At 32.8% G+C, this 16,200-nt stretch overlaps 3 protein-coding genes across 3 annotated transcripts; 2 read left to right on the top strand and 1 right to left on the bottom strand.

Annotated features, from left to right (window-relative positions):
• The first annotated feature begins 5,206 nt into the window (after window positions 1-5,206).
• LOC107005602 (protein disulfide-isomerase SCO2) lies at window positions 5,207-9,159 on the top strand. Its single transcript, XM_015204245.2, has 3 exons — window positions 5,207-5,811; window positions 6,300-6,426; window positions 8,714-9,159. Exons 1-3 carry the CDS (start codon window positions 5,398-5,400, stop codon window positions 8,782-8,784), a joined length of 612 nt encoding a protein of 203 aa, XP_015059731.1. The 5' UTR covers window positions 5,207-5,397; the 3' UTR covers window positions 8,785-9,159.
• A 37-nt stretch (window positions 9,160-9,196) lies between these two features.
• On the top strand, window positions 9,197-10,019 carry LOC107005592 (calmodulin-like protein 1). The gene has a single exon (XM_015204235.2). The coding sequence runs from the start codon at window positions 9,224-9,226 to the stop codon at window positions 9,848-9,850; it is 627 nt and encodes a 208-aa protein (XP_015059721.1). The 5' UTR covers window positions 9,197-9,223; the 3' UTR covers window positions 9,851-10,019.
• Window positions 10,020-11,587: 1,568 nt separating this feature from the next.
• Window positions 11,588-14,018, bottom strand: LOC107005583 (pentatricopeptide repeat-containing protein At2g15690, mitochondrial). The gene has a single exon (XM_015204224.2). The coding sequence runs from the start codon at window positions 13,950-13,952 to the stop codon at window positions 12,042-12,044; it is 1,911 nt and encodes a 636-aa protein (XP_015059710.1). The 5' UTR covers window positions 13,953-14,018; the 3' UTR covers window positions 11,588-12,041.
• Window positions 14,019-16,200: the final 2,182 nt, after the last annotated feature.

Here is a 16,200-nt window from a genome sequence, read left to right as displayed (position 1 = left end):
TATTCCAAAATGAATAGTGGTATTTACTTTGTTTCCTATCTAAAATAAATAAACTTGTTTTATATATTATGGTACAATCATCCCTCAATTAAATCAGAACCAGACACAATCTTGAATAATTGGATTTTAAACTGTATATGACACATTAAAGAAAAAAGATATTTTATATCAAGGGTGTTTTTATTTATAGTTCTCTAAAGTTAGGCTTTTCCATGAAAAAATATGTCATTCTAGATTTTTTTTTTTTTAAAAAAAAAGTAACTTCCAAAAATCTACATCCACTTCAATTTGGAGCAACAATAATAGAATCATGAAGTCTTAAAAGATGATGCACTTTAATGCTCTAGTTTAAGAATGGGTTGGAACAACATATTAGGACTAATTATGGAATCATGGGTTCAACTAAAATAATTATGGCATTTAGCTCAGTAGGTGTATAATCTAAAATTATTAAAATTCCATATATATATATATATATATATATATATATATATATTTATAAGACCAAAATCGCTTTAAAATAGAGCAGCGCAATGCACAAAATATTAGAGTTACTTTGAACTTAACAATTGTTGATTTTAGTTTCATATTTTGTGGTTTTTATTGCTAGACTGGAGGGTTCCACACATTAGCTGATTTTGTTTTCCAGTTATGTCTCCATCAGCTCATTAAATAATTTGAAATGATCTTTTTCTTTTTTGTTACTTTTAGTATTTAGTTTTCATTTAGCTCTTCCTTTAGCCAATCATCAATTTTTTCTTTCTTATTTTTCACCACTCCATAGTAGGGCCTGAAAATATGGAGTGGTGACTCCTCTATCTTTGCTTTTTTTGGGAGGGGGACTTGAATACAGAATCCTAATTGTCCTAAAATGTTAGGACTGGTTCATATGGTATTGGGCCAGGCCCAAAATGCATCGGACAGCCCAATGTGGATACTTACACAAATAGCTATTGGGTCGAGAAGAAGTAATAGGACCAAAAGGCCTTCACAAGCTAGGGGTATGCAAAATAAAACCAAATATTGAATGGGAAAATTATGTAATAAAGCAAATTTTAATTACTATTTAATTACTTATCATAGTTATAGTTTGCTATAATTAACATTCGCGGCTAACATTATACATTAATTACGTGGGCTGACTTCAAGTTTGTATAATTAGTCACGTTTGTATATGTATAATTCGTCAAAATATACAAATACATATGTATAATATATAATTATTTAACCTATATACATATAAGGATGTGCAACAGAACAGGATGTGCCGGTACCGTTTCGGTTTGTCTCGGTTCGATTGCCTACGGGATGGAAGGGGACATCCTGAACTAGGACATAGAACGGAACGGAACCGAGGTTTGCACTGGTATCGGTTTATTTCGGTCCAGTCCGATTCTAGTCATCTTCCGATTAATTAATATTATTAATCAAATTATATTATATATTTATAAATTATAATTTATATTTTATGTTAAATAATAAAAACTACACAAGTAACTCAAGTAGCCCTATTAGTATTACATTAGTATTACATTTGAGACTTAGTTGAAACAGATGCATTCTTAGAAGGTGGTTGCGTAAACTTTGCACTCTACTAGTTATATTGAAATTGTAATTTGTAATACAAATTTAAATAAATTAAATTGGTATTTTTCAATTTGTGTAATTGTTTTATCCTTATTTTTATTTAATTACAAATTTAATTTATTTAAATTACAAGTTATAAATATAACTTATAAATTATAATATATTAATAAATAATAAGTAATAACTTATAAACTTCAAAAGATTTAAATTTTGAAAACTTAATTAGACTTAGCTTGCAAACTTAATAACTAAATTTTTTTAAAAAAATATCTTTAAACTAAACTTAAGTAAAAAATTGCATTATAAATTTTAAAACTATTAATTTAAACTTAGAAAAAAAATATTCATATTTTCATAATTCAAAAAAATCATTTTTTGAAATAACTAGATGTGTCATCCCGTTTATCCCATCCCGTTTCATTTCAATCCGTTCCGGTTCCATCCCAGTATATAGTGGGATGGAACGGAATAGAGTATCCGTCTCGGTAATTTCGGTCCGGTTCATCTCGGTACCGGTCAACGAACCGGTCAACTCGTCCCATTCCGGTCCGATACCGGTTCATTCCGGTCTGGTGGTCCCGTTCCAGTCCCCTGCCCAGTGTTATATACATATACAATTCACCTCCCTCCCACTCTCTGCCCTCTCTCGCTCGCCTCTTCCTATCTCGCTCGCCTCTCTCCTCCTCTCCCAATCTCGCTATATACAAATGCATATGTATAATATACAATTATATACATATACAATTTACCTTCCTCCAACTCTCTGCCGTCTCTTGCTCGCCTCTCTCCTCCCTTTTCTACTCTCGCTTGCCATATATACAAATACATATGTATAATATATTAATATACAATTATCTAACCGATATACATATAAAATTCACCTTTTTCCCACTCTTTTCCCCCCTCTCTATCGCCTCTCCTCTCTCTCCGGTCTCGCTCGCCTCTCTCCTCCATATAATATGTAGTTACGAATTGTAATTATCAAACTATAGCTATGGAGCGTAATTAGGCTATTTTTAAGTGGCTATATGTGAACGTTTCCATATCGAGTCAAACCGCAAATCGAATTAAACCGGAAAAGATCCGACCAGTGGTTTGGTATTGAAAGAAAAACTTGATTGCATTTGGATTGGTTGATTTTAACTAAAAAGAATCAACCCGAGACCAAGCCAACCCTACATTATATACATAATTTTAAAATGTTATTTTATACATTAAAATATTTACTTTCATATATTTTTTAAACATGTCTTCTACTTTTTCATAGTTTTTATCTTTTAATATCTTATTTCAAGTTTGAAACTTAGAATTCTGAGTGACCTAATAAATATTATAATTTATCGATGTTGGTAATTAGAATAAAGCTTATATCAAAATCAAATTAATACTTATGTGAAAATAAGATCAATTCAACACTAAGAATGACATAATATTGAGTAGTTGTTCTTTAGTTTTACATTGATTTAGACAATTAAAATACAAAATCTAATTTTAATTTCATTTAATATTTAGTCATGTCACTAATACTTATTAAACATATTTTAGCATAATTTAGTACTTTTAAATTATAACATTTTTCATTATGACTTATTAATTTACAATATTTGTTTTACGCGACTTTATTAATTTTATTATTATTGTTAGATAGTTTAGTGTCATTAAATATATCCTATTTTGTGTTATTTTCTTAAGAAACACATTAGATAGTTATATTTTGATAGAACTAAAGAAATATTTTAAGTATAAGTAAATTATATATTTGTATAAATATTTTACCGAGAAAACTCAAATTTTATTGATTTAATTCATAAATTTATAATTTCGAAACGAATAATATAATTTAATATTTAAAAAATCCGAACTAATCTGGTCATATACACTCTTTATCACAAACATATAAGTAAACTTTAGAGTGATATTTGAATTGAATTACTATACTTTTATCGAGTATAAGTAAAAAGAATAGAGGGGTACCCTCTTAATACGAAGCAATAATGAGGGCCTATATTTTTTTTTTAATCAAACAGAGTAGGAAAAAAGGGACAACATTGTTTACTGGGATGTAACTGAGTATAAAGTACTCCATTGTATTAGACAAAGAGTAAATGCCATTAGTAAGGGCCAATGATATTTTCTTTTTCTTTATTGAATTCCAAGTTTCTCCCCAGGTTTAAATAATTGATTTGTAAATTTTCATTATTCAAATAACCTACTAATAATTTTTCTACTTATTTAATAATATATTTATCTATTTGAGAAATATAATTCAAGTAAAGAAATTATACAATCGGTTAGTTGGCATTAAAAAGATTCAGTATATATAGTTTTCGATACCTTACTTTACAAAAGAAAATAGAAGGGGTAAATAATCAAATAATTTAATTCTAGCTATTAAAATTTAAATAAAAATACATATTATTTGTCATAATAAATATTTGTCAATAAAATCAATCGGACAAAATTGTGTTGTAATTACGGAGTATGTTGCATTTTGCACACTTGATGTATATATTGTGTTGTAATTAAGGCTTTTAAGAACTAAACTAGTGTATTAACTATTAGTAGCTCGCCAAAATCAATAATTTTATCTTAAACTCTATTAATTAATGTGAATAATGAATTATTTTTTTTAAATCACGTCAATAATTAAAGATTTGATTTTAAAAACAATCAAAAAATATCTTTTTCTTTTTGAGAAATTTCTTCCTAATCGACTTTTCAGATTTCTAGCTGCCATATTTTAAATCGTAACAAATTCTGAAATTTCAATTTAAATAAATTATAATATAATTTTCAAAAGGGAAAAGGGTCTGATATACCCCTCAACTTTGTCACTTGGAGCTGATATACCCCTCAACTTTGTCACTTGGAGCTGATATACCCCTCGTTATGAAAGTGGCTCATATATGCCCTTACCGTTATACAAACGGCTCACATATACCCCTGCCGTTACAAAATGGCTCATATATACCCTTCATTTAACGGAAGTTAAAAAAATTACTTTTAAATTTATATTTATTAATTTTAATTTTTTTTAAAAATTATTTAGGGGTATATATGATTCTTCTATCAAAGTTCAAGGTATATTTTAATTTTTTTAATACATAAATTATTTTTTGACTTCTTTTATTATAATTTTTTGAGTTTCTTATTCTTATTTTGTTTTTTTCTTTCATTCCTTTGTTTAAAAAAAAAAATTAAACTATTTTTTTTGTCTATATTGTAATTTGATTTTTGTATTCGAAGAAAAAAATTTGGTCATCTACAATAAGTTTTACAAGAATATTAGTGAAACATAAATAAATTTGATTATCAAAATAATAATTCTAAATTAGCCATTGAAACAAAAAAAAAGTCACAAAAATATGTTTGACGAAGATTAAATTTACTCATATGGGATTATATTTTTGTAGAAAAAAAAATAAAAGTTAGATTAAAATTATCTTTTTTTTCATTTCCGTTAGAGGAAAAGAATATATGTGAGCCATTTATTTATAAGTAGGGGTATATATGAGTCATTTTCATAATAAGGGGTATATCAGCTCCAAATAACAAAGCTGAGGGGTATATCAAACCCTTTTTCCTTTTCAAAATTAAAATTTTAAAGAACCCAATAAACTCTTTCCGTCCAGAGTGGAGCAAGTCCCAAAAAGTTGTACTGACCTCCTTCTCTGGTTTGACAAAAAAATTGGTCCTATCTCCGTCCATACTAAAAATTCCTTAAAATAAACAGCCACGTTTTTTCAATTTTTCAGTTTCCAATCACTGTATAACTCCTTTTTATCTTCTCTCCGAATAAAGCCATTCCGAATGTTGCCTCTGATAAATTCTTGTTCAATCTTCACTCCTCCAAGTTCTTCATTACTTCCTCCTCGTAGATCCACCGTCATTCGTTGCCAAGCCGCTGTTGACCCATCAGCTGCCGGCGGACCGTCGTCCTCTCGCTGGTGGTTCAACTTCGGCGCCGCCGCCTCTGCTGCTGCTGCACCTGGGTTTGGGAGAAATAGCCAAAACTCCGACGAAGTTGCTGATAATGGAATCGGGAATAACATTAAGAAGAAGAAGACAAAAGTGAATGCGAAGGAAAGGCGTTGGTCGCGTAATAGAGAGAGTTATTTGGCTGATGATGGTGATGCTCTTCCTCTTCCTATGACTTACCCTGACACTTCCCCTTGTTCCCCGGAGGAAATCGACCGCCGGCTGCAGTGTGATCCTATAATTGAGGTTTTTTTTTTAAATACTCACTCCGAATCATTTAAGTGTGTTAATCTGATTGCACTTTGAATTTAAGAAATAAAACTAGACTTTTGAATCTTGTAGTGTTAAATCAAACTTGTGTTGAAATCGGTAAAACTTATAAGACATATAAATTGGGACAGAGGGAGTTTCATTTAGAATCTCTTTATGGAATGGTTCATTTGGTTGAGGTATTTGTTGGATTTCTGTGAAGTTGCAAACTTGCTCACTCCAGTTGAGAATCTCGAGGCCTACGTCGATATATGGTTTGGTACTTCTATGGTCTTGACCTAATGCCATGAGGATAATGCTGTAGAAGTAACTTGAACCGTTTGATTGGCTAACAATCAGCTCATTACTTAAGCTCATCAATAGGTTCAGATCTTAGTATATCTACAAACATCTAAAAATGTTTCGTTTTAAGATTTTTTTAGTCTAGGGTTGATGGTTTTCTGTTGATCTTCTTGTTACTTTAGGATTGCAAGCAAGTTGTCTATGAGTGGACTGGAAAATGTCGGAGTTGCCAAGGGACAGGACTTGTCAGCTATTATAACAAAAAGGGGAAAGAGACCATCTGTAAATGTATACCTTGCGCTGGAATCGGTATAAGAATGATACTTTTATTTCCTATCTGAATATCATCTTGTATGAACATTTGCATGGCATAGTTTATCTATACTGGTTTGCTTGGAGCATAGAGATAACATCTGTAGATGGCTTCATTTGTTCTCATTGACTATCTATTGTACGATTAAGCACTTCCCTGCTAGCATAGATTTAATTGGTAAGGTTTTCAGCTGAGTGGTATGTCAATATACATCTGACCTATTGAAGTTAAGGTAGCTTTCTATCTGTGTGGATCTTATCCACATTCCTAAATAGCTACCCCTTAGGAAAAGATCATGATGGAGCTGCTGAAGGAAGTAGAAGGTGGGTAAGAGAGATGGTAAGTGGTGTCTAGAAGTAGGAGCTGTTGAAATCAGGGGATTAACAGAGAAAAGTATGATAAGCTTGAAGTTGTGGGACAGCAGAAATGCATCGAGGATTTTTTTTCTTTCGTAAAGATATCCATAAGTTTTAAGAGATTCTTGCTCTTTTTCTGATTAATTATAATTTCACTCGTATAGCTGGTACAAGAAGACTTTCAAAACATTGAACCTATTCCTAGAGATTGTTTCATCTATACTAGATATGTTGCTGCCCATGCATGTACATGTACGTCTCCTCATTTTTACTTCGGGTGGATAAGTAATATTCTGAATATGCATTATTAAGGAAGGTAAAGGTAGTAATGTTCGGTTGGTTAGGAAGTAGGGATATTATATAAGAGAAACTTTGTGAATTTGATGTGGTTTTCCTTTCAAATAAATATCAAATATTCCTATTTCTGCCAGATCAAAAGATCTATATCACTATATGATGTAACTTTTCAAGCAGCAAATTTGATCAGTCTGCACAGAAACTTGGAATGTCAAATTCATATATCATTTATTTCCCTGAAGATGAACGGAAGGAGGATGATTGTTTTGGACAATTACTTTGACTATAGAGGTTTAGATGATTTTTGGGTAAATATGTCTTTAGCAGTCTATCTCAGACATTTTATACTTCAAAAGAGAAGAGCTATGAGAAAACTCTAGCATTTTGGTGTTTTTACTTTATCTTCATACTAGTCAGCTGCTGTTGGTACTAAGAATTAGGGAATTGTTCCATCCCTCGGTAAATAAATTAATGAATTAGGATTTGGAAGGATTATATACATAGTTCTCATGGTCTGTTGACTTCAGTGAGGAATTAGTCCCAGGATGCAGCATTTCTGTTTCTCATCTTCAGAAGTTGTTTTCTTAACGGACTTGTAAAGAAAGAAAAATATAAAATAATTTTCTCCTTACAGGCCTTGCATAAACTTCAAAAGATAATTTTAAAAAATAGAACGATGAAGCAAATAACTCTCTGTGGAAACTCCTAATCAGTAAGGCAACTACCATCTTGTTGAGATTGTGGAGCTGTCTATTCTTCAATCCCTAGAGTTTCTTTCTTTTTGCTTGACATGTCTTATGCTTTAAGCATTACTCGCTGGGGCAATCTGGTCTTCACTTAGCTGATATTTTGGGCTTCTGCTGCTGGTAGCCTGGTATAAAGAGGAGTCTAAAAGTGAAAATGCAATGCTTCTGGCATCTTTTCATAATTTTGCATCTCAAAGAATAAGAGTCCTTGGAGAATAGGACTTGAAGTTTATGTCCTATATTGAATCTTCAGATGACACACTTTTCCTTTTCTTGTGCATCTCTATATCTGTAAGATGTACGTAAAAGTTGAGAGAGAACATTTTGTTTGACACACTAGCTAAGACCAATGGTATTTCCTAATATTTTGTGCAATTAGCATGTTTCCTGTACTGGTTTAAATTGTCAGCCCTAACGGAAAAGGCGTGTTTCCTCCATGTTTTCCAGTTTCCGCTTTTTCTTCTTGTAGTTTCAGATATTCATGTTTATGCCTCTAAAGGTGGAATAAATTCTTGAGGCATTCTTTCTCCATCTGGCCCTGAAAATAAAGTTGTCAACCACAGTAATGGTATTTAAGTTGTTGATTCCTTCAGTATCTAATGTGGTCCAAGAAATGATATGGATCAAAATAAATACGAAGGTATCTATACCTCTACGGAAAATTCCTACGCCCACAGGGATCTGTACGTCTATAAATAATTAGCCCCTAAAAGTTACTCTGCTGCTGCTTTGAAAATCTGGATTATGAATGTTTATTATTTGATTATTTCGGAACTGATATGTGCGTTATATCTTCCTGGGATCAACTTTTTTTTAATTTGTGGCTCAAGTAACAGATATATGTCCAGAATCTCACTCTCAGATCTTATACTTTGACATTTCAGGTTATGTGCAGAAAATAACACTACGCACGGATATTGATGTAATGGTGGACTTGGATGATAAACCACCTTAGACAAAAGAATACTTGTACCATTTTGTTTAAACCAGTATACATTAGGAAGCTTTGAGGAGACACGTAACTTCGCAGAATTGTTCTATTCTTTGAGGAGCAAACTGTGCGTCCAATATTAAACAAAATTGATTTGTCAAATAATGAACATATTCTATACAATCCGTAGCAGAATAAAGTAATTTCGGAGAAAGAGATGAGACGTCTGGAGCAACTGAACAAGTTGGGCAAGGATCATGTTTGTAACTTAGCTTTTTCACTTCAGTTTTTTCCTTCTTGGTTCTGGAATTGTTTTCATACCGTCATACGTTTAGTTGAGAATCTTGGTTGCTTTACAAGTAATTGAGGAATAAAAAGTATTCTTCGTTATCTTCTTTACTTTAAGCATCAGAATATGTTCCTCTGTTCGTAGCCATTCAACTATTTAAGGTCCTTTGCTACAATGTTAGTCAGCAAATTCATTCTTGTTTTAAAGTCTAAGATATCTTCACCCAATCAGCAAGTAGAGAAAATGTCAAACCCAAGCTTTCTTGATTTCAAATACAACCTCTCGAAGAGAAGTTTTCTGCGTAAGCCAACTAGGATGTTCACTAGAGAGAGGCAGAACTCACGTTCGCTGCCTGTTTACCAACCTAGTGTTGATGATCTAAAGAAAGTTTTTGATAGATTTGATTCAAACAAAGATGGCAAAATTTCACCAGAAGAGTACAAGGCTATACTCAAAGCCATGGGGAAGAAGAACCTCCTCACGAGGGAAGTTCAAAAGATTTTCGATGTGGCAGATGCAGATGGTGATGGATTCATTGATTTCAATGAGTTTGTGGCAGTGCAGAAGAAGGAAGGCGGAGTTAAAACTACGGATTTGCAGAGTGCCTTCCATACTTTTGACAAGGATGGCGATGGAAGGATCAGTGTGCAGGAAGTGTACGAGCTGCAGAAGGGACTCGGACAACGTTGCAGCCTTCAAGATTGCAGGAAAATGGTGAAGGCAGTGGATGCAAATGGAGATGGTGTGATTGATTTGGATGAATTTGTGACTATGATGACTCGCACTATGACACTTTGTTAGAAATCTCCCTAATTGAAGGCCTCTAATGGGAATTCCAAGATTATCAGTCATGACAGTTCACTTAGTTATATGTTCCCTGTATAAAGTATAAATGTAAGGTTTCTACATGCTGGTGGCATTAGTTCTGATTACAGTTTGATATTTTATGAGAAGTCCATACTTTTCAATATGGTATAGGGTATAATCCAACAGGTTTTGCAACTATTAAAAGTTCAATAGCATTGACAAGATCAAAAGTTAAATAGTAATGTACTGTTGTCATTCTACAAAAACTAAATGAACCCAACAAGTCCTACTACACTATAACTAAGGCCAAATACGGGTCACAAAATGTTACATTCCAAGGTTCTCCAGCTAAATGACTAACATAGCCATGAGCCGATGGATTATCTCTCGTTTTTATATATAAAAATCCTATAACAATATGAAATGGGGATAAATAACACAATTTCATTCATAAAGGTATTCATTGGTATGAATAACACAAAGAGCAGCCATTAAGGTTGCCCTCGGATTACTTGGCTGCAACAGATTTTGATGAAATATGCTTTGGTATTGATAGGTTCTTTAACTTTTCTTTGGTATACTTCCGAACACTCTCTTCGGCTCCAGCAGCATACGGTCTTTATGAGTTTCTCCAATGTCCTTCCATATTTGTTGGACATCAATGAATAGAGTCAAATAAAGATTCAATACTCACAATTCATACAGGAAAAGAAAACTACTAATTGAAGATGGCTTGAGAATGGATATGGAAACATTTGGGAACTCCTGGATTTTTGCCCTTCAACTCCCTGTTCAATAGAACAACAATTCACCTACACGACTAATTGATGAGAAAATCAAACAAAACAATATACAGAAACACACATCCGAATTAGCAGTTGACAGTTCTTAATTTTAACTACAACCAATCCATCAATCAACTATAGTCCAATCCCAAATTAGTTACGAATACTGATACGACAGAATTAGAAAACATCCTAGACAATCAACTAAATCAAGAACACAGCACACAAGCTAATGAAAGCATTAATTATTCCCATTATAACTCTTCGAACTACATGATTTCAACTTAACTAAGACAGTGCAAAGGGGAAGTATTCCAAACCAATTAAGCCATTATAATGGTAAGAACACACATGCCAACTGTCAAATTATTAATAGACCACTCAAACAAAAAAGTGATCATGTAGTTAAGCAAGAAATTTGTCCAAATATATGAAAATTAAAGCAATAAACTTTGGAATATCAAGAAATAAAAGTTCAATAATTATTACACCTATAAGGTTCCAGTAAATATAACATTCCCTCAATTAATACCCAAATTCTTTAATGGAAGAACAAGGCTGAAAACAAAGAACTGAAGCTTCAAAAGCAGTAACGTCAAGACAAAAAGAGGAAATACCTCTAGTTCTCTATGTAAAGTGTGGCAAGTAGAACTCATATGGACACTGCAGCAAGGACTTGCAAAAGCCAGCATATCTTCTGATGATGAACGATGTCATGCCTCCATGTTTCCCATTCATAAAAACAGAGAAAGCTCAAGAAAAGTTAATACTTTAAGAACCTGACACTTGCAACACAGATTTAACTGGCTTCCCTCGATAAAAGCTAACATGAACACCATGAATGCAGTCACACTTGTGTGTTTTTTCATCTCCTTCTAGGTTAATATTAACCCAAAACAAATTCTACAAATAAATCAACTTTAACATAAAACCATTCAAATAATTCTTTATGAAACTTAAAATGATGATTTCATTTAAATGAAATATTACAAGGATATACTCAAAGTTAGGGAGAAACATAAAGGATGATATTGATAAAAAATTCCATTTTCCTATAAGTGACAGAACCAGAAAACAATTTTAAAACATTGTGCAGATACAATGGAACATTAATTTGACTGGCACTTTGCTGACTAATCTCTTAAACAAAGATCCAAACTACAAGAACAGTCTTAGATATCCACAAGGGTGTAAGCAATGCATAAATTGCAAGACATGGTGATTATCCGCATAGTAATTAGCAATACATAAAAATCCTTGGGGATTCATAGATGACCCTGAACAGAGCTACAACCAGCTTAAAGGAATCTCAACATCGCATTCATCCCAACATGCAGACTCTTGATGATCCTGAGAATTGTGGAAGCCAGTCTATGTATACTCAGATTAGTCACTATACTTCACCAATAATCTCCACAAGAGCATTTTCCATCCTTGAAATGATGAAACCGCTTGTTGTCCCTGACAATTAACTCTCGCCCAACAATCCTTGACATGATCTTGATGGCATTGTGACAATCACCACATACACGGAGATTCTTTATGATACGTAAAGGTGTTCTGGCAGGAGTACTAATCAGACCATATGCAATGGCTAAACGTTCGCTATGGTATAGCAAAGCCTGTTCCTTGGCTTCCTGATCGATATCATGAAGGACATATCTGGTATCAGGCACGTAAGCTTGTTCTTTCATCGCAGCCCTCAACTTCTCGTCATCCTTGAAGAGGGTTGGGTTGCGAAATTCAGCAACTCTATTTCTTCCCTCAAGCATATTAATGGCTAACTGCTTCTTTACTGGTGGAGTGGGAATCTTATTAGCAACAGCCTTAGAAGGGTCAAGTCCTACCATCAACTCCTCAGCTCGATCCTCAAGATCAATATCGCCATGTATACGAGCATAATTCATTAATGCTTCCCAGACGGCTTCTGTTGGTTCAAATGGAAGCTTTGAGATATATTCCTCTGCCTCAGCAAGATGTCCACATTTTCCTAGAACACCCAGAAGTCCTAAATAGTGCTCCACCTGTGGAGAAATTCCATACTCAGCCATCATTGACTCAAAATGCATGAAAGCCTCATCAATAGCATCTGCACTGGCACAAGCCTCGAAAACATACAGAAAACTTTCCTCGTTTGGTTTCATTCCCGACTCCCGCATCTGATCATACAAAGTCAACCCATCATCCCCCAACCCATTCAATGCATATCCATTTATCATCAAATGCCATGAGTCCAAATTCCTATCACGCATATGATCAAAAACTCTGCGTGCATCTGTCATACTCCCACACTTGGAATACATATTGATAACTTTATTGCTCAAACCAAGATCACTCCTGCATTTTGATCTCAAGAAGTAATCATGCACCTTTTTAGCATCTTCAAGTTTCTTTGAATTGGCACACAACTCAAAGAGCATGTCAAAACATTGTGCATCCGCAACTATCCCCTGTTCCATATGTTCAATAACCTCCTTAACTTTACCCTCTTGGCACAAGCTAATTAAATCAACAGTAGATGGAGGAACACTCGGGACTTGATTATGCTCAAACTGGGCTTGGTTATTCGATTGATTATTCAATGGAAACCCACTTCCTGGTGGCACCCTCTGTGCCTGAGAATCCAGTTGACTGGGGCTTACTCGTGGAGCATAATTTTGATTCTGATTATTCCACTGATTACCAGCAACAGGCTGTGGATAATTCTGATTTCTATTGGGACTTTGTGCATGTTCTGGATTCTGATATCCACCTTGTGGATAACTTGGAGCCGCATTCGGGGTTCCATGTTGTCTGAAGCCTTGATTTTGATAATTCCATTGGTTAACATTCCCAGGTGGTGGGTAGTTTCGAGGCTCACCAGAGCTCGGCCTATACGGAATGCTCTGATTTTGAACATTAGGGCTTCTCTGATTCTGAAAGCTCTGGGTATATCCCTGACCAGGATTAACATTTCCATAATTTGGATAACCTTGATTCACCTGATTAGGAGTTTGATACTGAGGATACGACATATTCATCTGATTATTATTAGGATAATTCTGGGTTTGGTTATTCCACTGTTGAGCAGAGCTTCCAAAATCCTTATTTTGCGGAACCCCAGTGGGATGTGGAGGAATTTGAGCATCATTTGGTGCTGCAAATGTTGCTAGGGTTTTCAAATGTAAGGAAGAAAGCGGGGAGCTTAAGGTTAGGGTTTTCGGGAGCTTGATATCGGAAATAGAGCGTGAAGAAGAGTACAACAAACATACCTTGTGCGAAGAAGTGAAAATGGAGACTCGAGTTCTGCGAATCGCCATTAGAGAAGACATTTTTGGAACAGTGATTCAAACGATAAAAAACCCTTTGTTAAACCCTAGCGTGGGAACATCGCTGGTAAATTCTGGACCTTTTGTTATAATTGGGCTCGCGATTCGGGCTGTGGGTCGGACCTTCCTGAAACAAAATTTATTTTGATTTTTATTTTTTTTTATTTTTTTTGAAAATAAACTAGAATTTATCCATTATGCTAAGCTACTTAATTAAGCAAAAAATTATTCTGTTAATGGAACTAGTAACATGTGAACAAATTTGTAATTTTTATTTCTTTATTCAAATTTATTTATATGTTTAATAACATAATAATTTAAGCCTATAGACTATAGTATAGGTCGAGAAAATGTAATTTAAATTCAAATATAGATAATGATCCTAAGTCCTAACTAATTTGGAAAATAAAAATTATATCCTTTCACAACTATATCAAAAGAATGTTATCTTTTATTACTAGAAGAAAATATAACTTTACAAATCATTTTTTATCATGAATAAAATAATTTAATTATTTAAATAATATGATATCTTTTAAATTATGATTTTCTTTTTTTTTAAAATGTCTTTTAACCCTTGCTACCTAATCAAATGATAACATATAAGTTATGAGTGAACGTGAAATAAAATCTCATATAAATACTAATAAAAAAACATGGTGCAGTTGATAAATTGGTTTTCTCTTAACAAGAAGTCTCGAATTTGAATTCTAATTATGAAGAATCTTATCCAAAAACATTTTTTTTTCTTTTGAATAAAGTCATACGTCACGAATTTGAAATAGTTAAACCTACTTTATCGTAACTTCGGCACAAAGCTCGTCTCTTCAGCGCCTAAATTGGCTCCAAATGGGCTGACTCGGGTGGCATATTTGGACTCATTTGAATGGTTGAATTTGGCCACTAATCTTTATCAAGTTATGTTTTAGTCAACTCTAATCTCTTCATCAAAAATAAAAATAACAATTAACAACTCTAATTTCTTTGGTACCAGCTTCAAATTGGGGCATAACCTACTAGTTACTATAACATTTGAAGTCTAATTGATTTTCACTTGAAATTTCTTTGTCTTTTATGATGCTATATTATATATACACACACATAAAATTCGTTGCGTGGAAAAAAAAGAAATTGAATTTATTTCAATTTTTAAAAATTAAACAGAGCTAATGGCTAGTTTACTTAGTGAGTATGTAGCTTTTCCATTTTCCACACATTGCTTAGATTATTATAGTAATGCTAGACGGGGTTTCATTAGAAAGTTATATCCATATAAACATGACAAAAAGAACTTAGTTTTGTATATTTAAACGAAATAGTTTACATAACTGACCTTGATTGTGTGATAAAAAAAAGTGAACTAAAATCTTACAGACTTAGATCTATAAATTTGAGTCCATTTTTTTATCTCACAAAGAGGAGGTCACGTAACTTAAATTTTCAAACTGGCGATGCTTAAGTTGTACGATTTTGAGGTCCATGAATTGCTTTCTCCGTTGCCTTTTCCCATTATTATTGTTGTAATAATTATTAAATATTATCCATCTTATTGATTATGACTTTCTTGGAAGCTATATATCCACTTTTTATTATTTTCATAAGTTATTAATCATTAAATATACTAAGTACTAAGGAAAATTCATGGTTAAATTTTGAAAATAGGACCCCATTTTTCTGGCCGTAAATTAGGGAAATGACTTGGCGTTCCAATCTTATCTTTATTTATTATTATTATTATTATTATTATTGAATCAATCTTATCTTTATTTAATATATATAGACCCAAGACTCATTTTTCTTGACATTTTGTAACAGAAAAAAAAAAACTCTCTTAAAAAATTCAACATTTAAGTAAAAGTGATCACAAAGTGGAAATATGCAGGAATAATATATCGTCAAACTTCTTTACAGCAAATGTTTATATTGATATTTCTTTTATTGTTGTAATAAAATATTATTATAAAGAATATCTAAAATAGTATCACATGGAAAATTAGTTTCGTAAAAAATTATGGCTATTATAGTATAATATTATTATAAGAAATAATATTATTCCTTTAAATAAATTTGATCATAATTATACATGCTATCAAAATAGAGTGTTTTAAAGAAAATTAAACTTTGGGGGGGGGGGGTTGAGGGCATGATCTGACTTTTGCTAAACGTGCTTAAGAGCAATAAACATATTACAAAATGGGGATTTCTTAAATTATGAGTATTAAGACAAAATGTGTTCACCCTATGGGAGACA

The sequence above is a fragment of the Solanum pennellii genome, chromosome 1, assembly GCF_001406875.1.
Source record: "Solanum pennellii chromosome 1, SPENNV200".
Taxonomy (NCBI): Eukaryota; Viridiplantae; Streptophyta; class Magnoliopsida; order Solanales; family Solanaceae; genus Solanum; species Solanum pennellii.
This window is presented reverse-complemented; position numbering and strand designations above follow the sequence as displayed.

Bases quoted from the DNA above. Each gene is read 5' to 3' on its own strand.
- LOC107005602 (XM_015204245.2), top strand. From the start codon at position 5,398: ATGTTGCCTCTGATAAATTCTTGTTCAATCTTCACTCCTCCAAGTTCT. The intron at 5,812-6,299 runs GTTTTTTTTTTA...TTGTTACTTTAG, and splicing joins AGTGTGATCCTATAATTGAG to GATTGCAAGCAAGTTGTCTA. The intron at 6,427-8,713 runs GTATAAGAATGA...TTGACATTTCAG, and splicing joins TATACCTTGCGCTGGAATCG to GTTATGTGCAGAAAATAACA.
- LOC107005592 (XM_015204235.2), top strand. From the start codon at position 9,224: ATGTTAGTCAGCAAATTCATTCTTGTTTTAAAGTCTAAGATATCTTCA.
- LOC107005583 (XM_015204224.2), bottom strand. From the start codon at position 13,952: ATGTCTTCTCTAATGGCGATTCGCAGAACTCGAGTCTCCATTTTCACT.